Source organism: Callorhinus ursinus, unplaced genomic scaffold (assembly GCF_003265705.2).
Source record: "Callorhinus ursinus isolate GAN/ISIS: 27379988/994484 unplaced genomic scaffold, GSC_fseal_2.0 scaffold13, whole genome shotgun sequence".
Classification (NCBI taxonomy): domain Eukaryota; kingdom Metazoa; phylum Chordata; class Mammalia; order Carnivora; family Otariidae; genus Callorhinus; species Callorhinus ursinus.
Window position 1 is genome coordinate 14,071,274 of NW_027397075.1, and position 21,789 is coordinate 14,093,062.

Sequence of the window (21,789 nt, forward strand, 5' to 3'; positions counted from 1 at the left end):
AGAAAACAAGGCACAGACTAGGAAAAAATATTTGCAAATTGCTTATCTGACAAAGGAGCTATATCCAGAATATATAAAACTCTCAAAACTCAACAGTAAGAAAATTAACACCCAATTTTTAAATTGCACCAAAGAGGATATATGTATGGCAAATAAGCCCATGAAAAGATGCTCAGCATTATGTCATTAGGAAAAGCAAATTCAAACCACAATAAAATACCACTACCAACTACTAGAATGGCTGGAAAAAAAGTTTTTTAAGTGATGGCAAAGTTATAGAGTGACTGGAACTCTTATATACCAACAGGGCAATGCAAAATGGTACAGCCATGTGGGGAAATATTTTGGCAGTTTCTTATGTTTTCTTATAAAGCTAAACATACACTTCCATACAATTCAACGATCCTATTCCTAAGTTTTTACCCAAGCAAAATGAGAATTTTTGTTTTCAAACACACACCAAAAATTTTTACACAAGAACCTATATACACATTATTATAGAAGGCTTTACTCAAAATCTCCCCCAAACTAGGAACTGAGCCCTTGCTAAGTGCCAAGCATTTCTGAAGTGTTGCATATGTCTTGTTGCTTCGAATCCTCACAGCAATCCTATGAAGTGAGTACTATGTGCTCCCTATTTCATGCAAGGGAATCAAGGCACAAAGAGGTTACGTAAGGCATTAAGAGCTGGGATTCAATTCGAGGCTGCATGGCCAGAGTCCATAACCAGTTTTAACCACTACCATATTAATGCCTTTCAACCGCTGAACGAAGGAGTATATTGTGCAGCCCTTGGTCTGGAACGAAGCCTCCAATTATAACATTGTTCCTATGGGAACAATCAGAGAAACTGTACTCTAAAATTCTGCATTGAATACCACCAATGTGGGCACTGCTGTACAAGAAAGTACATATATAAACATAGATAGATACAGATGGATAGGGAGGTAGTATTTGTGTCCCTGCAAAAAGAAATAGGAGCTGACATATTGGTTCCATTTTTAAAATGCATAGAGTGTGGGTAAGTATATATCTAGATATGTCAGCCAACTTTTGCAATGACAGGTTTACTGCCTTCTATAAAGCCATAAGTTTTGTTTCTGAGTGTCACCATGCACCTTAGTTTTTGCTATCAATCTTGAGAAATGTCTGAGCCACGGGAACCCCAAGGAGTATCCCCTGTAAATTAATGACCTGGCATGTTTTCACACTACATGAGTGTGAGTAATTTACCTACCAGAGACTGTCAAGGAGTCCAGGAGCCTGAACACCGGAACACCTGGGCTCCAGTATCACCTCTACTGTGTGATTTTGAACAAATTATGACCCTTATCTGGGCCTCCACTTGGAAGAATACCAGGTGGAGCATCCAGGTTTAGTGAGCCCTGAGCATAAAAGTGATTGTTGAGGATCCATTAAAAGGGCCCACCCCGTGGGCAGTTGTTTGTGAACAGGTGTCTGGAGCCTGGAATCTTCCCACAGAACGTCCTCCTTAGACAGTGGCCTTATACCCTCTTCAGTTCATGACTGTGGTGCCTAATCGTAATTACCACACAGGCACCCTAACAGGATCAAGAACAAAGGTATCAATCAGTAATCTGCAGGTGTCTCTCTTGGTCTGCATAGTCCTTCCTCCTGTCCACCCCACCCCCCCACCTTCACCTTCCATCTGAGGGAAGTCCGACTCAGCCTGCTCTGTTCCTGGATTGGGTTATGCAGAACCCTTTCAAGTTTAGGAAGGGCTGGGGGAAAATTGCAAGGTGTAACCAATATAAGTTGGAAATGGCAAGGATTTGTTCTTGAAAGAAGAAAGATTGAGGAAAACGCTGGTCAGCCAGGTTTCTAGAGTCTCGGGGCAGACACCTGGGCTGGGAGGGAGGGGATGCAGGCTTTGAGCAAGGATGGGGAGAGACAAGTTTTTAAGATGCTCGCAACACATTAATAACCCACTCCTCCACCTGAATTGTAATTGTGTTCAGTTGGTTTTTCTGTTTTTCTCTTTGGGTGTTTTGTTTGCTTCATTGTTGTCTGCTCGCTATAGAGACTGGGCTAGTAAGTCCCGCTATGCTCACACGGGACTACCACTTCTTTGGTGTTTATGTGTTTTCCCATTTGACCCGAAAACAAAATACTTCTGAGTTTGGTGTTATTACTAGTCCTATTATCATTCTGATTTTAGGGACAGGAGATTGAGGCTCAGAGGGGTCAAATGACATGCCTGCACCTCCAAGGGTCCAGGTCCAGATGCGAAGCCAGGTCTTCTGACTCCTTCATTCAACCAACATTTACCGGGTGCCTCCCCTCTGGCAGGCAGTCCAGGACCCTGAGATGTAGCCACGAACTAGACTAAGTCCCTTTACCATGGAGCCCACCTTCTGGCGAGAGAGACAGACAGAAGAGAAGCCAACAAACGCGTAAGTCAACAGCACCACTTCAGACAGTGAAAGACAGGGAAATCCTCTATCGCTAATCCAGAGGAGCCTTGGGATGGAGGGGACAGAAGCTTCCCAACTCGGGTCATTCATTACTTTATGGTTTGACTGGCCGCTTCCGGGTCGCGGAGGTGCGCTGGGCGCGGCCGGGGCCAGGCCGGCAGCAGGCGGCGCCCCAGGTGCGCCCCTGGGACTAATGCCGGGAAGCGCTGACACAGCCGAGCGGCAGGTGCGCCTGTGCCGCGGAGGATCCTGAGTCGTAGGCCCCGGGCGGCGCTCAGTCCGGGCGTGGGGACCCGAGTGGGCCGGCCTGCGGCGACTGTTGGCCCCACACCACCGCCGCTCAAGAGACTCCGGCCCAGGCCCCTGACCCAATCCCCCCCCCCCGCCGCCCCCCCCCCGCCCCGGCCACGCGACCTCACCACCCCCCAGGTAACCCCAACCCGGCCTTGGGACCCTCCGGTCCCAGGTGATGCCTGCCTGGCCTCGTGACCTCTCTGTATCAGGTGACTCTGCCCCTCCACGGTGGCCCCAACCCAGCCTCAGGACCCTCTCAGCTCCAGGTGCCCCCAGCCTGACCTGTGTTCCTCCTGTCTGAGGTGGCCCCGACCCTGTCAAAGTTTCAAAATAGCCAAAGTAAAACCAATGAGTCCCTGAAGTCGTAATCAGTAAACATTGATTGTGCACACACCAAACAACAGTTTGCCGAGCAGAAACATGGAAGGGGGCTGTGGGGGAGCGGTGTTGTTAAAGTCGCTCACACTGCAGGGCAGCGGACTGTTCTTCCCAGTGCGTGGTGACAATATTGCACTTTTCAGGGCTCGTCTCCCAACAGCCTTGGCAAATGGTTCACATTTTGCTTATCATTTCCATAGGCACAAGCAAGAAATGACCCGGGGTCAAGTTCGCCCTGCCCAAAAGGGGCGACACTAAGCTCTGCCCCCAGGACTAAACTGGCTCTCTCTGCTCAGGGCCCCCCGCCAGGCTCGTCTCCGTTTGTTTCTGACTTTAACAACCCTAAGCCACGACCTTCCAGCTAAGGTGACCCCAACCTGGCCTCATGACCCCCAGGTCTCCCCGCCCTTCTCAACTCTGCCCCATGACCCTGGACACACCAGGCTGCTGGGCTTTCCAACCCGCCTAGCCGTTTTCTAGAAAGTTCCTCATCCTCCATCCAGCACCCCCTGGGGCCCCCGTCCCCCCCGGCAGTCTGCACCAGGCCCAAGGGGGCCAGTCGCCCTCCCTCCGCAACACAGGGACCCGCGCCCGAAGAAGGACAGTGCTGGGGGGAATGGCTGGACCGCCAGCAAAGGTCGAGGAGGTTCAGAAGGCGACTGCTCCAGCCGCTCCCAAACGCATGTGGAGGCCACCACGTCCCGCCCCGAGTTCGGCGGGCAGCGCGCAGGCGCGGGCGGGGCGGGGCGTCGGGCTGGCCGGGCACCCGCAGGGCTGCCCCATTGCGCACGCGCGAGCCGGCCGGCGCGCCCCCTGCAGGAGCCCGAGCCTCCCGGTCAGCGCCTGCCGCAGGTTGCAGGCGCCCCCTCCCCGCCGGGCGTCCCAGCCGCTGTCAGCACCGGCCGTCGCTGTCGCCGCCGCCGCAAGGCCGAGCGCAGCCGGGCCCGAGGCAGGGGACCCCGCAAGAGGGCAGCGCGCCGGCCGCCGCCGCCCTGGCGCCGAGGGTCGGTGAGTGCCGCCGGGACCCGCCGCGCGCGCTCACTTGCTCCCGGGGCTCGCGGCTCCGGGCCGCCCTCCGCCCGGCCGGCCTGCCCCCTCGGCCGCACCCTGCTTGGCCGGCCCGCCCCGGACCCCCCACCTCCGCGGCCGCGCGCGGCCCCGCCCGGCAGGTGCACCTCGCGGGGCCGCAGCGCCAGGCCGCCCTGACTCAGGCTTCCCCTTCTGCCGAGCTTCTGGGCGTGTCCCCCTCCCCGCGGGCGGCTTCCTCGGCGAACCCCGGAGCTGGATGCGCCGCGGCACCCTTTGTACAGAGCCGGGAGGGTGGACCCTTTGGCGTTCGTCCGGCAGGCAGGCGCTCGAGGCAGCCGCCCACCACAGCCTTGCAGCCCCCAGGCCGGGAGCGCGGAGCAGGGCCGCCGGGATGCTGCTGGCTCATCCTTCGTGCTGAGATTCCCTGGGTGGGTGGGAGTGCTTCCCCACCCCGGAGTTCGGCCTGCGCCCAGCCCTTCATTCCCGGGAGCCAGAATGGGAGGGCGGGCAGTGGTCCCGTGCTCATGGTGGGAGCTGTGCGGCGGACAGAAAGGCGTGCATGCCTGGTCTAGGTGGAGAGGCCTGCAACAGCCCTCAGTAACCTCTGGGGTCCGTGGTCAGTGGGTCCATGGTATGAATTTGCGTTTACACCGGTATTGGCATTCACACACTACACTGTAGCTTCATGAGGGCAGGTCCTGTCTCCTGCACTAGGGTTTAGGACGGACGTGTACTTGGTGCACATTTGGTGTGCAATCCAGAGCCCCCTCCTCACTTCCTTGGATATGGCCTAATGAAAGCCCATTGCCTTATCCGGTATTTCTGTTTGTTGACGCCTTTGCCTCCTGCACTGTGAGGCCACTTACTGCCGGCCCTGGGCCTGGTCAGGGCTTGGGTTCCCAGCACAGAGCCAGAGCCTGGCACAGAACAGGGGATGGAGACACGCTTGTTGAATGGGTGGTTGACACCCCATGACAGAGCGGGGACCTGGGCAGGGTGCAAGTGAGTCAGGCTGGCTTTTTTTCTCCTGAGCAACTGTGTCATTTGATTCTGAACAGTTGGGTGCTGCCTTCTGTAAACTTGAAAAGATCAAGGCTCTTTTCCTCTAGAAAGTCTGCATCAAGCGAACATAAGAAAAAGGGAAAATAGGTAAAAATTGGATGCCCTGGGAATCCCCTCGCTCTTCTTTTTAAGTCTTTGCAGTTTTGTTTTTTTTTTTAATTGCCCACTTGGTCATCATATCTGACAAACAGGATGACATCGTTCCCTCTCTGGTGATCTCCCATCATGCTGACGACACAGCCGTTTAGAACAGGAGAGATCAGCTCAGGTGGCTTTTTCAAAGACACTAGCCTTACACGGTGTGTGTGCCAGTCTCGTGGGAACCTGTTTTGACTTAGTCTCAATGGGGAAAGCCCGGGAAGACTCCCCACTTGACTGTCTCTTCTCCAGCCCTGCCTCCTGAGATGACAGTAGATTCATCTGCTCTTGAGTTGGTGAAGGGGAAAGAAAACATTCTAGAACTCGGGGAGAAGGATGGGCAAGGCTCTGTGCATGATGGAAAGATTAATTGGTTGTGGTCCCTGCTCTTGGGGACCTTAGGATGGAGCTAAAGAGAATGATTTATTCACAAGTAACTGTGACATCAGACAGAATGAGACAAGTACCATTTGACACATTGGAAAAGCTGTTGCGGGTGTCCAGAGGTGGAGGGGTGGCTTTCAGCAAGAGCAGAAGGTCTGAACCCTGGCTGCATGGTAGAATCACCCCAGGATGGGTCCCCTGCCCAGGCCAGAGCCCAGAATCTTTAGGGGTGGACCTCTGATATCAGTTTCTGAGTTAAAGCACCCCCAGAAGATTCCATTATGCAGCCAGGATGAAGAATACCTGGGCCAGGGTTGTCCATGGCTGCTTCACAGTGGGGCTGGGATTGGACAGGGAGATGATATTCCAAGAAGACAAAACCGCAGTAGGCCCAGACCCTCTTGGGAAAGTGTAGAGCGTGTCAGTCCCCATCCCCCTGAATGGCTCAGAGATTTGGAGTCACCAGGCAGACAGGTACCTTTGCAGGAACTGAGTAATGAGCTTGCTGTGGAAGACCCTGGGGATCCTCAATCGCCTCATTACCTCATTCCCTACACCCAGAGAGGCAGAATGGCTAGCAGGACATGAGTGGGACCAAGGCTCCAGCAGGGGTAAGCAAAGCAGGAGGCAGACCGATTTTGTGGAACTCTCTCCTCATAGCTTCCCTTGGGCCACGCCCCCTGTCTTAAAAATACACCCCACCAAGCCCTGCCAGGAGCTTTTTTGTGAACTCAGAGCCATAGGATCCCAAGGAGACGGCTGCCCCAACTCTGGACTGGGTGGTTGGTGGTGTTGAGTGCGAGGCCAGCAAACTAGGTCTCTGCCTGGGCCTCCGATGCAAGTGACCACAGCCTTGAACCCAGCCTCCTGGGGCTCCCGGACAATGACCGAGCCTCGTGGGTTTGTTCCTGCCTCATCCACGTAAGGGCCACTTGTGTAAATACGTAATCCATAAGCTTTTTCTTGCGTGCTGCTACATGTAAAAGGATTTAAGTTTGCACCCCCGTGTATTTCATTTATTTATACTACCGTCCTGAATATCATGGACACAGAAATACACACAAATATAGACCTTTTAAAGGGATGAGAGGCAAAGTGAACACGGTCACATTTGTGCAGCGTATTAGTGCTACTAGATCAATCATAAAAACGTGGATGTTTTAATTTTTTTAAGTAGTCGGCACGCCCTTCATGGGGCTCAAACTCACGACCCCAAGATCATGAGTCACACGGTCCACCGACGGCACCAGCCAGGCGCCCCATCCCATATGCTGTTTTTCAAAGAAAGCCATGTGAGCAAGTCTGCATCCCGTTTATAAAGTCTTGGTGAACCCTAAGTCCTCATCTGAAGGTTTGGTTCTGGGTTCTGTTTATTTTGGTTCCTGGTTCTGGTGGTGTCGCCGGTAAACGCCATGAACCTCTTGAAGCCGTGTAGACTGTGCTGGGAGCCCAGGACTTGCCTTTCTCTCCCGCTCACCAATCCCACGAGGGCTCTTGCCGCGGTGGGGTGGGGGGGCGTGGGGGGTGGGTAAGCATTCAGGGGCTGCTGGGGCAGGTGGAGCGTCTAGCTCCGGATACTATTAGCGTGTGCGTGTGCATGTAGATGGCGCTGCCCCTGGGCTCCACACATCCCTTTTCATAAATGCTCCATTCCTAGCCTGGGTTGTTTTGAAAAACTGCAACTCTCACTCATTGTCACCTTTTCCTTGAAGGGACAGATTTGAGTGCGTTGGCTTAAGAGAAATGAGCTAGCTGACACAAGGCGGTCCGTTGTCATGGAGAAAAAAGAAAAAGGCCTCCAGATTTGGAACTTTTCTTGAGAGAAAATATGTATTTCCTCCTTAAGTTCTAAGTCCCGAGATGACCGGTAACCCTTCCTGTCACCAAGGGTATTCACAGTCACTTCCCAAATCCTTACAAAGTATCATAATGCTTCGGCCATGATTTTGTGTGTTTTAATTGCACCTGAACGTCATACCCTGCATCACATGAAGTCCAGCACATGTGTGAGGCTTAAACTAAACCAGCGGGCAAGGGCCGCCGTCCCCATCAGGGTACGTGGCTGCCAGCACACAGACCAGCAGGAGTGCCAGGGTCCTTCCATACTGAATTATCAGTAAAGCCAATTTCCCCCTCACTTTCATTTTATTTTTTTTTAAGATTTTATTTATTTATTTGACAGAGAGACAGCGAGAGAAGGAACACAAGCAGGGGGAGTGGGAGAGGGAGAAGCAGGCTTCCCACCGAGCAGGGAGCCTGATGCGGGGCTCGATCCCAGGACCCTGGGATCATGACCTGAGCTGAAGGCAGACGTTTAACCGACTGAGCCACCCAGGTGCCCCAATTTCCTCCTCATTTTTAAAGAAAAATACTTGTGAGTGCAGTTTCTCACCATTCCTTTTGTCCAGCAGATGGTGTCTCACACCCTGCCTGGAGGCTGGTGGTAGGCTTGGCTGGCGGGGACCACCCTCTAAATGCACCTGCTGCTTTCCTCCTATGCTTTACAGTGTTGACTGCTATTTAGACTTCGCATCTGCAGAATCCACTAAAATAGACCTTTTCACATGTTTACTGTGCACCCCCCTCAAAAAAAACACACATACCCCAAAAGATGAGATCATGTGCTGGGTAAACAATCAGACAAAACACCTGGAGATCAGCATTACTGCCCATGTGGATACCCCCTGCCCGGCACACTGTCTTGGCACAGCATCCGAGGCCTTGGTCGGCTTCCCTTTCTGGCTCATTCCCGCTGCTCCCCGCCCAGGTTCTCGGAACCACAGGCTGCTCCCCACACACGCTCTTCCCCTCCACCCCACCCCCCAGCTACCAGGATACTCGACACCAGTCTCCGGTGTCCCCCACTCCCGGGAGCCTTCCCAGAGCCTCCCCCGTGTCAGGCGCGCACACACACACACACACACACACACACACACACACACACACACACTTGATTTCAGTCCCCTCCAGAATCTCATGATGCCTCCTTTGGCTCCAGCTCCAGCAGTTACAGTACACAGACGCGTTCGTGGCCTGTGAGCATCTTGGGGTGGGAATGTTATGATTTCCACTTCCACACCCTCAGCACCCCTTGCACAGCAAACACTGGGCAGATGTTTGTGGGAGGAATCAATGCTTTTTTGTCTTGTGTGTCATAGAAGACCGCAGATTCTACCCACAAGCATTAAGTACCTATTTGGAGTGGACACACATAGACCTTTACTACCACTCACTGTAGTGGACTCCCCGTGTCGATAAGGAAATGCTTTCCTAGCTGAGCTGGGTCCTCACCAGCCTCGGTCCTAGCCAGTGCCACCAGTAAGGCCCTGTCTCTATTCCACACCCGTGGAAAGAGGATAAAGCTGTGCTTGTCTGCCCTCTGCGTGACGTGTGGAGGCCCAGTTTCGTGGAGACCTCTTCTTCTCACCATGCCGTCCTCCAGGCCTGAGCAGACTCAGGCTTCCCTGGAAGGAGATGCACTGAGCTCGGGATGTGATGGGAACTCGTGACATAACAGGGTGAGTGCCCTGCCCCGGGGCCCTGTCCACTTCCGCTTGCTGGCCTTCAGTCTTCCTCAGGAGTGACCTCTCTAGAAGCATTAACACTGCTGTGTTCCATGTATGCTGAAATAACCTATTTTGCACGGGCACATGGACAGTGGATGACAGATTCAAGCCTGTAATGAAGAAATCCACAGATGAGGAAGCTGAGGTGTCTGGGCTCTGAACATGCACCCGAGTGGCCATGAGGGCTTATAACTGGCACAACCCATAACTCTCGTACTCATGAAAGTTACTGGAAAAGCCCTCGGGAGAGGAATCCTGTGTGTCATCACAAGAGCTCCCCAAAACCAGCAGGCCACAGGCCACAGGATGCACTCACTCTGGACCAGTTCAGTCGCTCACCTAAAAAGCAAACACCGAAACACTCAACACTTTGTGTAACGTTTAATATTTTAACAGTGAGCAAACAAGCCTTTTAGTAGGGGGGGGAAAAAAAAAAGCTCTCCTTTCCCTTCCTGGCTCTGTCCCTAGAGGAGCGAAGTGAGCCCTGGAGGGGAAGTTCTCAGCCACTCTTGTGGGGCGGAGGCGGCTTTGCAAGTGGCCCCCACCTGAATGTTTACCTTAGAGTAGAAGGCGTGGGGCTGGCTCTGCATAACCTCTTCTGGGGACTCTGTGCCTCAGTGTCGAGTGTTTTGAGGAACATTTAACTTCCTTTCCTCATGTACATTTGCTTTCATAACCAGAAAGTTGTCCAGATTTTGTAATTCTGGGAATCTCCTTTAAATTCCTTTCTGCTCAAACAGAACAGATACAAGTAAGGCGTTCGGTAGGACTTGGGATGCGGCCTGGCATGCACAAGGCAGCCGGCCGGGTGCTGGAGGGAGGCCAATAAATACCCACGAAGGTAGCAGGGCTCAGGGGATAGTTTCTCTGTTTGTTTTCCAAGGGTGCATTGTGGGAGCAATGCATACAATTTTATAAAGATTTTACTACTTTTCATAGACCTGGCTCACAGCTTTCTTGCTGTGTGAACAGGACTGGGTCCTTCCTCCTCCTTTCTTCGTCGGTAAGAGGTGGTGATCGCAGAAGCAAGGCCTAGGTGAGCGTGTCTAATGTGAAAGCTCCTTCTATTTCCACGCATCAGGAGGGAACAAAGACTCACCCTTGCAGTATCTGTTTCCCTGCATCCATATTTCTTTGTTATTGGATCTGCTCTGTTTTAAGTAACACGCTTGCGATCTGTTTTGGTCTCTTTCTAACTTGGTGAGAGGTGCTTTTTGGTTATTTTCCAAATTATGCTCTAGCGCCCTCCTTTTGCCCAGAGGTCCTGGTAGAGTCATGCCAGCAAGTCCTGGGCCCCTCCTGATGTCCCGTGAGGCGTCCGTCACCACGCTGCACTCAAGAGGCCCGCAGGCCCCACCCCAGAGCCCTGGTCACAGAGCTGCCTCCTCCCATCCAGTCCTGCTGTAACCCCAGAGGGAGACCACGGCCAGGAGCCTCTCCCAGGACCCAGGTCAGTGCACGGGTGCTGCTCTCAGCCTCGTAGGGACTGTGGGAACGTGGTCAGTCTGTCTTTCTGTCCCCCCATCTCCTCGAGCCGGAGAGACAGGAATAAGCACGGGGATGTGTCCTTTCCTGGCCAGACTTCTCCAGAAGTCTGACCAGAAGACTTCTTTGAACTGTGACCTTTTTATATTCCCCTCTGGGGAGAGGAAGAAGGTTCACCCTGGTCAGGCCAGGTCTCATCGTGGGGATGGCAGGCCCTGCTAGAGGCACTGCCATCCCCCATCTGACCTAAAGCACTTCTAGAAACCTTTGATAAACCACAGGGCCTCGTGGGCCTCATTATTTTTTATTCTTTTATTATTTATATTCTTTTATTAACTGTCCACAGCTGATTTTATGACACTTTTTCCACCTTGTTAATTTTGAAAGAATTTGGATCATTTGTTGACATTTAATAGCACTTCATGCTACTTTAGCTTTAATCTCTTCACATTTTAACCACATGGTTAATTAAAAGCATATTTTAGGTTGATTTGTAAATAACTTCTTGTAGTTGTGTTCTCTACAAGTATTCACTGAGGACCCTTAAATGCGTGAATTTTGAGTAACTATCCTCCGACAGATATGGACAGCCACATCATTTCCAAAAAAAGCAAGAGTTTAATTTTAAGAAGAGTTTCAGTGGAAATGACTTTCAACTGATTGGGGCCAAATGTAAAGTTGGCCTTTCTGAGAAAACACCAAGGAGCTCTCAAGGCGGGTCCTCTGGGCATTCACTAAGGGACATTTGTCTGAGGGCTTGTGCTCTCTCAACCCGCCTGGCAGGTTGTGTGGGGCTGCATCCACCCGCCCGCGCAGGGAGTCAGTTCACTGAGCTCAGAACTTCCCGCGTACGTCACACAGGCTTCTCCCCACTTTCAGGACCGTGAGCACCAGGGGCCTATCTCCACTCCCCCTGCGCCCTCACCGCCGTGTGGACAGGAACCAGGTGCTCTGGGGGGTGGGGGGGCCTCCACCTCTGCCGCCCGCGTGCCCACCCTGGGTGGGCGCAGCCCCATCCACCCCCAGGCCTTCACGCCCGCAGCTTCCGGAACACAGTGGTGCCGTGTCCTGGGCGTCGTGGGGTCTTCCTGAGCTCCTTCAGACCACCTCCTTCTGCAGCAGGTGAGTGTCTCATGTGCGCTGGGCTCCGTGTCTCTGCCACTCACACTAGAAGTCTGGGGAAATGCATTTCCCCAGGTGGAGGGAGGCCTTTAGAAATCCCCGCTCTCGTTTCTGCTGGGTCTCCCGTAGGACAGCCTCTCTACAGCCCTGCACGGCCATATGTGCCAGGTTACTCCTACGTGACATGGGGCATATTTTCTCTGGAGGAGAATGACCACTGTCACGTGGAGGCCACATACCAATGCTCATGGTTAAAGCAGGAAAAACTGGTCCTGAGGGCCATCGTTCCACCCACGGGTCTGCCTACCACGTCCTGTCCCCCAGTCAGCCAGGCTGGCAAGGGCCCCCTCCTGGGCCTTTCCTCCCCGCCCCACAGCTCTGGGCCAGCCAAGTGTGCTTTCACTGGTTCTGTGACCGTGGCCGTGGCCAGGGTGGCCAGTTGGCAGGAGAGGGGTGCAGGGGGGATGCGCAGAGAGGTAGCACATTCATCTGAACCACAGGGGACACCTGCATGGCGTCTACTGCAGGATGAGAGCCCCTCCAGCAGCACGTGGCCATAGAGCCCATCACTGAAGGTGTGTCTCTGCAGGAGACCGGCCACTGCCTAGCAGCGTGCTTTCTCCGTGAGCAGACGGAGCAGAGCTGGTGTCTTTCTCTGGTGGCAGACAGGACGTGGGGACGCAGGAGGAGGGCTTGTGTCTGAGGGGGGTCTCCCGCCCCGGGGCCCCCAGGTGCACCACGGCTGCTGCATACCCGGCCTTCCGTCGGCCTGAAGATGGCCGTGCTCAGGCAGCTGGTGCTCCTGCTCTGGAAGAACTACACTGTGCAGGTAGGTGCGTGCCCCCATGCACCGGGCCCCAGGAGGGGAGTCCCGAGGGAGGGCCCCGTGACCCCTGCTGGCCTCGCGCTCCCCCAGCCGGTGCCTTCCCTTTCTCTTGTAGAAGCGCAAAGTCCTGGTGACCGTCCTGGAGCTCTTCCTGCCCTTGCTGTTCTCTGGGATCCTGATCTGGCTCCGCTTGAAGATCCAGTCAGAAAACGTGCCCAATGCCACCATCTACCCTGGCCAGTCCATCCGAGAGCTGCCCCTGTTCTTCAGCTTCCCACCTCCGGGCGATGCCTGGGAGCTCGCCTACATCCCGTCCCAGAGCAACGCCGTGAAGACCATCACAGAGATGGCGCGGAGGACGCTGGTCATCAACATGAGAGGTGAGGTGTCCTCTGGGTCCCCTCCCGTCCAGCTATGGGGGATGAGTCCAGGTGAGCCACCCCGGCCAGCGGCCAGACTCAGCATCTGCCCTTGTTGACGGGTCACTTGTTAGAAAATGGGGACCACATGGGTGACCCCTGGAGCAGCACGGGCTCTGGAATCGCTCCCGACGGTTCATGGTGGGGACAGCTCTGGAATTCCATGGGCAAGGTGTGCCGTGAGTGCGCCCTGCCAGCACCTTTCCTGGGATGTGGTTTTGGGGGGATGGTTCTCAAAAAAGGCATCGGGAAGCCCGTTGGGGACACGCCCAGTACACGCACCTGTCCCCTTGCCTCACTCTTTGCTTCCAGGATAAAAAGTGTTACCGCTTTTCCTGCCTCCTCTTTGGCGTACACCACCCATGGCCTGGTGGACGCCACGTGGCAAATGCTCCGGGGGAGGTTCTTGGCCCTCACGGAGCGATGACAGGAAGCCCTTTACGTGGTGTGGGGTCTGGTGACAGAGAAACCATGTGACACACGGCATTAGTGTCCACTCCCATCACGACACCCCACATGGCCTGAGACAGAGGCCACCCCGTGCAGGGAGGCCGCCTCCAGCTCTCCCCAGAAACCCCGCCGCCCTGATGGCAGGGTGCTGCTGGTCCCCATGGCAGCCAGTCTCTCTGCCCCCCCCACGAAAGCCTCCTGGACTCTGAGGACAGGGGTACAAAGCCTAGAGGAACCTGGACATTTGCAGTCTTTTCCTGAAAATGACCTGAAGCAGCCTGATTTCCCAGTAGAACAGGCGCTCGGGCAACTCGTGGCTTTCCCACAGCTCGCGGCTTTCCCTCGGAGAAGGACTTTGAGGACTACATCAGGTACGACAACCGCTCCTCAAATGTGCTGGCCGCCCTGGTGTTCGAGCACACCTTCAACCACAGCGGGGAGCCCCTGCCGCTGGCGGTGAGGACCCCACCCCACAGCCCCTCCCCCTCCTCAACCAGCCCAGCCTGTGAAGGCCCTCTGCCCACCCCCTGGGCCATGCCTGGCTTCACCGCAGGGCCGGCGACCCCGGCTGGGTCCCCGCCGAGGGTGCCCTGGTCCCACTCTAGCCCGTCGGGCCAGCGCCACTGGGAAAGCCTGAAGAAGGCAGCCAGCGGCCCGCTGCAGACCCCTTAGTCCTCCCACATGTCCCCTGTGCGCTGTCAAGTGGGCAGTGGGGAAAGGAGCGGACACGTGGGACTTCCGGACACCAGCACTAGAATTTCAGTTATTTAAAACACAAGGAAGTCTTCCTGTCTGGTGGCATCAAGACTGGGAAACGATCCAGTTCCTCTAGCATTATTTTGGGGGCCCTCCACTGATGATCAGGGCACCTTGGGTGCAGAGTTCCCAGAGGAGGCTGGCAAGACGGGGCTGGCAAGAACACCCTGGGGGCGCACCTCAGGGCTCCCTTCCCCACCCAGGGCAGGGCTACTCACCATGACGCGTCAGGACCCCGTGGGTGTTGGGGGGGTTGCGGGGGTGCAGAGTTCACAGTAACGAACCCCTAAACTCTCTCATTGGACACAATGTTTGCTTCTCTGTCTGGATCCCTCAGAGTGGGTGCTTTTTTCTTTGTTCCGTAGGTGAAATACCACTTACGGTTCAGCTACACACGAAGAAACTACATGTGGACCCAAACAGGCTCCTTTTTCCTGAAAGAGACGGAGGGATGGCACACCACTTCGCTCTTCCCACTTTTCCCAAACCCAGGACCAAGGGAGCCCGCGTCCCCCGACGGCGGAGAACCTGGTGAGAAGCCGCAGCCGCCATCCCTCCCAGGGCTGCTGACGGGACGGTCACAGGGGCCCCACCTCATGTCCCTCAGCAGAAATACTCCTTTAGGACTGTTCAGTCTTCTGCCGCATAGAGGGAAGGAAGCGTCCAGGAAAGCTGGCTCTGATGGGTTAAGACACTCCCACATCCTTGGAGGCGCTGTCCCCACTTCTCCGAGGACGCGTGCTCCTGAAGGAAACTTCTGTGTCTCAGTCTTAAAGGGGCTGCTATTGGCATCACGTCTGTGGGCTTGGCCTCACGCTTCCTTTCCCTCCGTGGCCTTTGCTGTGCACGGTTGTGTGGGCTTCGGGAGCTCTGTGGTCCTGGAGCAATTGTCCGGGGTCTGACTGTACGAGTGGGGTGCTTGCTGAAGCCGGCTCTTGGCTGGTTGTGCCCCCTCAGTGTGTGTGTTGGTCTGTCCCGTGTGGCCTGGGCAGGCACGCAGCATGTGCGTCTCCCCCGAAGCACGGCTGCCCTCCTGGAACGGAGCTGGGGGTGAGCAAGGAGTAGTAGCCCACTCCATGGGTCCTGGGCAGTGGCAGGGTGTTGCGGAGAACAGAGGGTTCCACCATCTGCAGGAGACAGAGCGTGTCCAGGTTTTGGTGGAAAGAACCAGTAATGTACCAACACGAAGCGCCAGGCGGCCAGGCAGGCGGGCAGAAGGAAGGGAGGCAGCAGCCCGTGTTTAGAGACCATGGCTGGTGCCTGAGGCCAGCAACCGGAGAGACTGTCCTCCTGTTTTTGGGTACAGTTTCCTAAGTTTGGAAGCATATTTCACTAGGTATAAATTCAAAATTTGCCTGAGAAGGAAAAGCAAGCAGGAGCCTAGGGAAAGCATTCCAGCCAATGACAAGGGTCCACGTCTTTTTATGTTGAGGACTCAATAGTCCACGCCAGGTGCAAGCACACGAAGGCCTCCAAGCCACGGCAGGGACGCAGGCCAGGCACACAGCACAAGCTCGGCATGCTCCCCCAGCCCCGTGTCCACACCTCAGACCCACGGGGTCCCCAAAGGGAGTTCAGCCCCTGGAAGAATCAGAAGGAAGGAGAAGATCCACATGCTGAAGGTGTTCACCGTGGCTTTGTTTCTGGTCACAGACCTTTCGGCAGGGGGAACGGTTGACGACAGGTTGACCCCTCAGGGCCGGGAGCAGCCACACCGCAGTGGCTAACACGCAGGCCAGGCTCTGCACTGGAATCCCTCGCTCTGGGTCTGTCACTCCTCCTCCCGCCTCGCCAGCAGACTTTTATGACAGAGCATGTGGCGGGCGGTCAGAGAGGGCCAGCAGAGAGAGCAGAAAGCACTCGAAGGTCTGAGCAGTGGCCTTTGGACTGTGATGCCTGCCTGTCTTGCAGGTGCTAGCTCGGGTGGATGGAAGTAAGGCTGCTACTCAGCGGGCCTCAAGATAGCAGGATTACTGTTGATTATCCTGGGGGGCCCGACGTAGTCAGCGGGGTCCTCCAAAGTAGACAAGGGGGGGCGGAAGAGAGGGTCAGACCGGTGCCACCTGGCTGGCCTTGGGGCTGCGGGAAGGGGTCGTGTGTCGGAGATGAGGATGGGGCCCCCTAGGGGCATTAGGTGGCATCGCTCCTTGGCCCTGTCCACCAGGGAGACCCCAGTACGGCTCAGGGCATGTGGCTGAGTGAACGAGCAGCACCCGTGACGTGGCTTTTCCCACTGCTCCGCGCCCAGGGTACATCCGGGAAGGCTTCCTGGCTGTGCAGCACGCAGTGGACAGGGCCATCATGCAGTACCACGCCAACGCCTCCACACGTCAGCTGTTTGAGAAGCTCACCGTGATCGCGAAGAGGTTCCCTTACCCCCCTTTTATTTCGGACCCCTTCCTGGTCGCCATCCAGTACCAGCTCCCCCTGCTGCTCATGCTGAGCTTCACCTACACCTCGCTCACCATCATCCGGGCCGTCGTGCAGGAGAAGGAGAGGAAGCTGAAGGTAGCCATGCTCTGTGTGGCTTCCGACTGTCTCAGCGGGTTGGGTGCAGGCGCCATGCTGCCGGGGGGGGGGGGGGGGGGGGGGGGGGGGGGGGCCGCGGGCGGGGCGCTGAGCCACACGAGCAGCCAGATGTGGGGTGGAACGCCCACCGTGGCGCCGGGGATCCCAGGGCTTCTGTGAAATCAAGCCCGGTGCATCCAGGTCTTAAAACCCTGATAAAGCACCACATGTTGTGTGCAGTGCACTGAGCCCTGACATGTTGAAAAGACCATGGTTTGGATGTGCTAGGTCAAGCAGAACACAGCGGTAAACTAATTTCACAGGTTCCTGTTAACTTTTTTGCTGTGGCCACTAGAAAACTCTATATTATATACCTACTCACATCCAATTCCTGCTGAACAGAGCCACCCCAGAGAGGCCAAACGTTTCGGTTCGTGGCCGTGCAGAAGGCCCGTTCACTCTGCATGGGTCAGGCACAGCTGTAGGTCTGCACCACCAGGTGCAGTGGGACGGGGGTAAGGAGTATGGAAGGTGTCCTTGCCTTAATCAGGTACAGCTGCGCGATTGCATCACCCATAAACTCATGCCAGTGACGCTGTTGAAATTACCCAGACTTTATTTGAAGTTCTTCCTTCGGCAGCAGCTGTGACACTTAGCATATTCTCAAAGGTGCCACATCTGTGATCAGGAGGGCTTGTAAGCAGGAGGCCGGGAGAGGGGCCGGGGTGCTGTCTGCGTGGGTGCGGGACGGGACAGCGGTGCAATGGTGTGATGTGGATGCTGGGGGCCGGGAGAGGGGACGGGGTGCTGTCTGCGTGGGTGCGGGATGGGACGGCAGTGCAAGGGTGTGACGTGGACACTGGGGGGCCGGGAGAGGGGACGGGGTGCTGTCTGCGTGGGTGCAGGACGGGACGGCGGTGCAATGGTGTGACATGGACGCTGGGGGCCGGGAGAGGGGATGGGGTGCTGTCTGCATGGGCACGAGATAGCAGTACAATGGTGTGACGTGGACGCTGGGGGCCAGGAGAGGGGATGGGGTGCTGTCTGCGTGGGCACCAGACAGGACGGCCGTGCAGTGGTGTGACGTGGAAGGGGTTAACAGCAGATGTGAAATGGCTCAGAAGCAAATGTTTATGCCCACAGATTCATGGATAAAACCAACATGGCAGAATGTTGAATGATTGTTGAATCTAAGTGGAGGGCGGGGGCATGCTGGGTGAGGGGCAAGGTGAGCTGATCCCGCCAGAAGCAGGGAGGGCATCCCAGGGGGGCAGCACCTAAGACCAGGGAGATGGAGGAGGAGGGCAGGGGAGGACGGCACAGGTGAACCACGTCTTTTGCCTGGCGCATGCTGAGCGTGTGTCCCCGGCGTCCCGCTGCTGTCCCCTCTTGGCCCGTGGGCGACACTGTGCATCCGCACAGCTGTACAGGCTCTGGGCCAAGGCAGCAGGTGTGTCAGAGCGCATGTGTGGGGCTTTCTTCCCAGGAGTACATGCGCATGATGGGGCTCAGCAGCTGGCTGCACTGGAGCGCCTGGTTCCTCCTCTTCTTCTTCTTCCTCCTCGTGGCAGTCTCCTGCGTGACCCTGCTGTTCTGTGTCAAGGTGAGTGTGGCCTTGTGGAGAGCGTGCAGGCAGAAGGGACCGGAGAGCCAGAGGCACCGCAGCACCCCGGGGCAACCCCAGCCACGGCCCAGGGCTTCGGGGCGAGTTGGCCCCTCCCCAACCCTCACCAGCTTCGCTTGAGGGGGGAACCTTTAAGGTCTTCCTGGTTTTGTCCCCACCTCCCCCGCCGTGGCCTGCCCCACCCGTGTGACCACCGGGATGCTCGCGCAGGTGAAGAAGGATGTGGCTGTGCTCACTCACAGCGACCCCTCACTGGTGCTGGTCTTCCTGCTGTGCTTTGCCACCGCATCCGTCTCTTTCAGCTTCATGGTCAGCACCTTCTTCAGCAAAGGTGAGCCGGCCCGCCCCCAGGACCATGGGTGCCCCAGCCACCCCGGCTCAGGAAACCTGGCAGGTCCCTTCTGGGTGTCCAAGTAGCCCACAGGCTGGAGGGGGCTGTGTTCTGCACCGGCCTTTGGACTCGGTCCTCGGGGTGGCGCACGCCTGAGTCGTTCCTCTCCCAGAGTTCCCTTCCCCTGTGTGTGCAGAGCCGTCCTAGTGTCGCTCTCCCACCTGCATAGTATCCCGGCCTCAGGGAAGGCTGCCCGAGGGTGGGTGTGTCCCTGCGGGTGGGGGGGGGTCCCGTGGGCATGTCCCCGTGGGCGGGTGTGTCTCTGCGAGTGGGCGTGTCCCCGTGGGCGGGCGTGTCTCTGCTGGTGGATGTGTCCCTGCAGGCGGGAGTGTCCCTGCAAGTGGGCGTGTCTCTGCGAGTGGGCGTGTTTCTGCGGGTGGGCGTGTCCCGCGGGCGGGTGTGTCCCCCGTGGTGGGCGTGTCCCTCAGAGTGGGCTGGCTTGTCCCCGTCGATGGGTGTGTCTCGTGGGGCGGGGCTTGTCCCCCGCAGTGGGTGTGTCCCTACAGTGGGCGTGTCCCCCTGAGCAGGCGTGTCCCCCTGAGCAGGCGTGTCCCCGCGGGGCTTGGACACTCTAGCCACAGGTGCGTGCAGCCCCCATCAGAGGTGTGGTTTTTCTTTTTAGCAGCAATGTGGTCTGAGGACTCATGTCTTCTTTCAGTCCTACATGATTTTGCTCTCACGTTCACCAGGTTTGCGTTCCACAATCTCTGGCATTGTCTTCTGCTAGACCTCTGCTGGGGCTTCTCGCTTTGTCCTGTGTCTTCTTTTTCCATTGCGGCAGAGTACACCTGACACTTGGCCATCGTCGCCATTCCTGAGCACAGTCAAGTGTCAGCAAGCCCATGCACACGGTGGTGTGACCGTCCCCACCCCCACTCCAGAACTCTTCCGTCTTCCCACACTGAAGCTCTGCCCCCCTATGCACCAACTGGCCATCCCTCCCCGGCCCTCGTACCCACTGTCCACTGTCTGTCTCTGGGGCTGTGGCCACGCTAAGTAGCCCACATGAGTGGAATCACACAGTGTACATCCCTTTGTGGCTAGCTTATCTCGCTGAGCCCACTGCCCTCGGGGTTCATCCCAATCCTAGCGGGTGTTCTAAGCCTGCGTGATATTCTGCTGTGCGGATGGGGCATATTCTGCTCGTCCACCCACCTGTCCATGCACACATGGGCTGCTTCCACATTTCAGCGCCTGTGAGTCGTGCTGCTGTGAACTTGAGCGTGCAAGCACATCCTTGTACCCAGAAGTGGAATTGCTGGGCCATGCTCTGGTTCTGTGCCTATCATTTGAGGAGCTGCCAGGCTGTTTCCCACAGCGACGCCACCACTTTCCATTCCTGCCCAGAGTGCTCGGGGCTCCACATCCTCACCCACGTTCCTCACGTTCTGGTTTGGGTCAGTGTTTGGGTAGTAGCCATCCTGGTGGGCGTAAGGTGGTGTTCCTCGTGTCTCTCAGCTTCTTTTTCATACTTACGGAAATCTTAGTGCTGAGTCCGTGTGACCTCCTCACGGTTGTCTTCCAGTTCCCTGGTTGTCTCTTTGTGTATGTTCTACAATGTTCTAGAATCTACTAAGACTTCATTTCTCCTACCCTATTTCTCTTTTGTCAAGTATTCAGCTGATTCTTGTACACATCCACTTACTCTTGTTTCCTCATCCATTTTTATGGGAAAACATCCCCCCCTTTTTTTTAGAAGGAAGTACTTCTTCACGTGCTCCTACGTCCATGACTCCCTGATCCTGAAGTCCCGTGTTTCCTATCACACGCCTCCCCTCGGAGGACTCCCTGGACATGTGGCTCATCCCCAGATTTTGAGCTCCAGCTGAGGCTTCTCTCCTGACATTCAGACTCACACACAACTTCCCTGAGATGCTCAGCATGCATCTCCACCTGAGCATGTCCATCACCACCTCCTGACCTTGTCCTCAGAAGCCCGTTCCCTGTCTCTGCTGGGAGCACCCTGTCCTTCCTGCCACTCACCAAAACACCTTGGGAATCATCCCTGACATCCTTCTCTCTCTCAAGTTCTGCACCACATCCGAGCAGAATGGCAGCTCATGTCCCTGTCCCCGCTGCCTCCACTGCCCCACCCATCAGCCGGGTTCACGGAGGTGGCCTTGAGCTGTCTTCCTGCTTCTGCCCTGGCCACCCTTCAGCTCTGGACACGGCCAGTAGTGTGAGCCTCCAGAGCCTGGCACTCTTCCACTCAATCCTTCCTGTGACCGTCAGCCTCACTCAGAGGGAAAGCCAAAGGTTTTGCCAAGGCTGCAAGGCCCTGCGCAGCCCCTTTGCTCTAGGCTGGCCACACCGCCTTCAAACACTCTTGCCTCTGCCAGGTCAGAGGTTTTCAAAGTGCAGTCCACAGACTCCTGGGGACCTGCGAGGTTCTTAGGGGGATTCACAAAGTCAGAACTATTTTTATGAGAATACCCAGATGTCGTTTGCCTTTTCCTACCATGTTGATGTGTGCGCTGACAGGCAAAGAAGCAAAGGAAGGTAAAACCGTGGGCTCTGAGTGCCAGTCAGGACAGGCCCCAAGCTGTACTGGGCGCCATCCCCGCACATGCTCCAGTAAGCAAACGACAAACAAAAAGTGTTGATTTCACTCAGAAGTCTCCTTGATGAGGAGCAAAATTTATTAATTTTATTAAACCTTGACTCTTAAGTATACTTTTTAAACATTCCATGGGATGAAATGGGATGTTCGCATAAAGTGCTTGTTGCATACTCAAGGGTGTTGACTGTCTTGAGGAAAAGCTTGTGGGCAGTGGCCTGAGTTGTCAACTAAACGAGCCCCTTCCTTCCTTCCTTCCTTCCTGCCTTCCTTCCTTCCTTCCTGGAACAACATTTTTGCTCAAAAGAACCACCCCCAGACTATAATTACTCAGGTCACCTGGGTGTTTGGCAGGCATTTTTCTC

General features: G+C 55.8%; 2 protein-coding genes across 15 annotated transcripts in view; one reads left to right on the forward strand and one right to left on the reverse strand.

Annotated features, from left to right (window-relative positions):
- Positions 1-3,025, reverse strand: part of LOC112828197 (ATP-binding cassette sub-family A member 17-like) — a 72,863-nt gene extending 69,838 nt beyond the window's left edge. Inside the window, 1 exon segment of the mRNA XM_025877105.2 lies at positions 3,012-3,025. The gene's annotated coding sequence lies outside the window, so the exon portion shown is untranslated.
- Positions 3,026-3,937: 912 nt separating this feature from the next.
- Positions 3,938-21,789, forward strand: part of ABCA3 (ATP binding cassette subfamily A member 3) — a 40,558-nt gene continuing 22,706 nt past the window's right edge. For 2 of the 14 annotated variants that reach the window (XR_012380482.1, XM_073899647.1), the window contains exons 1-9: positions 7,921-10,736; positions 11,555-11,893; positions 12,525-12,722; positions 12,835-13,099; positions 13,917-14,044; positions 14,710-14,875; positions 16,593-16,852; positions 18,339-18,455; positions 18,687-18,807. Coding sequence is in view for 13 of the 14 variants with exons in the window: in XM_073899647.1 (XP_073755748.1) it covers positions 12,669-12,722; positions 12,835-13,099; positions 13,917-14,044; positions 14,710-14,875; positions 16,593-16,852; positions 18,339-18,455; positions 18,687-18,807 (1,111 nt within the window). In the remaining variant the exon portion in view is untranslated. Of the gene's footprint in view, positions 4,116-7,919; positions 10,737-11,554; positions 11,894-12,482; positions 12,723-12,834; positions 13,100-13,916; positions 14,045-14,709; positions 14,876-16,592; positions 16,853-18,338; positions 18,456-18,686; positions 18,808-21,789 lie in introns of those variants that run through there. The other 12 variants (XM_073899648.1, XM_073899653.1, XM_073899650.1 and 9 more) reach the window with 12 other exon arrangements.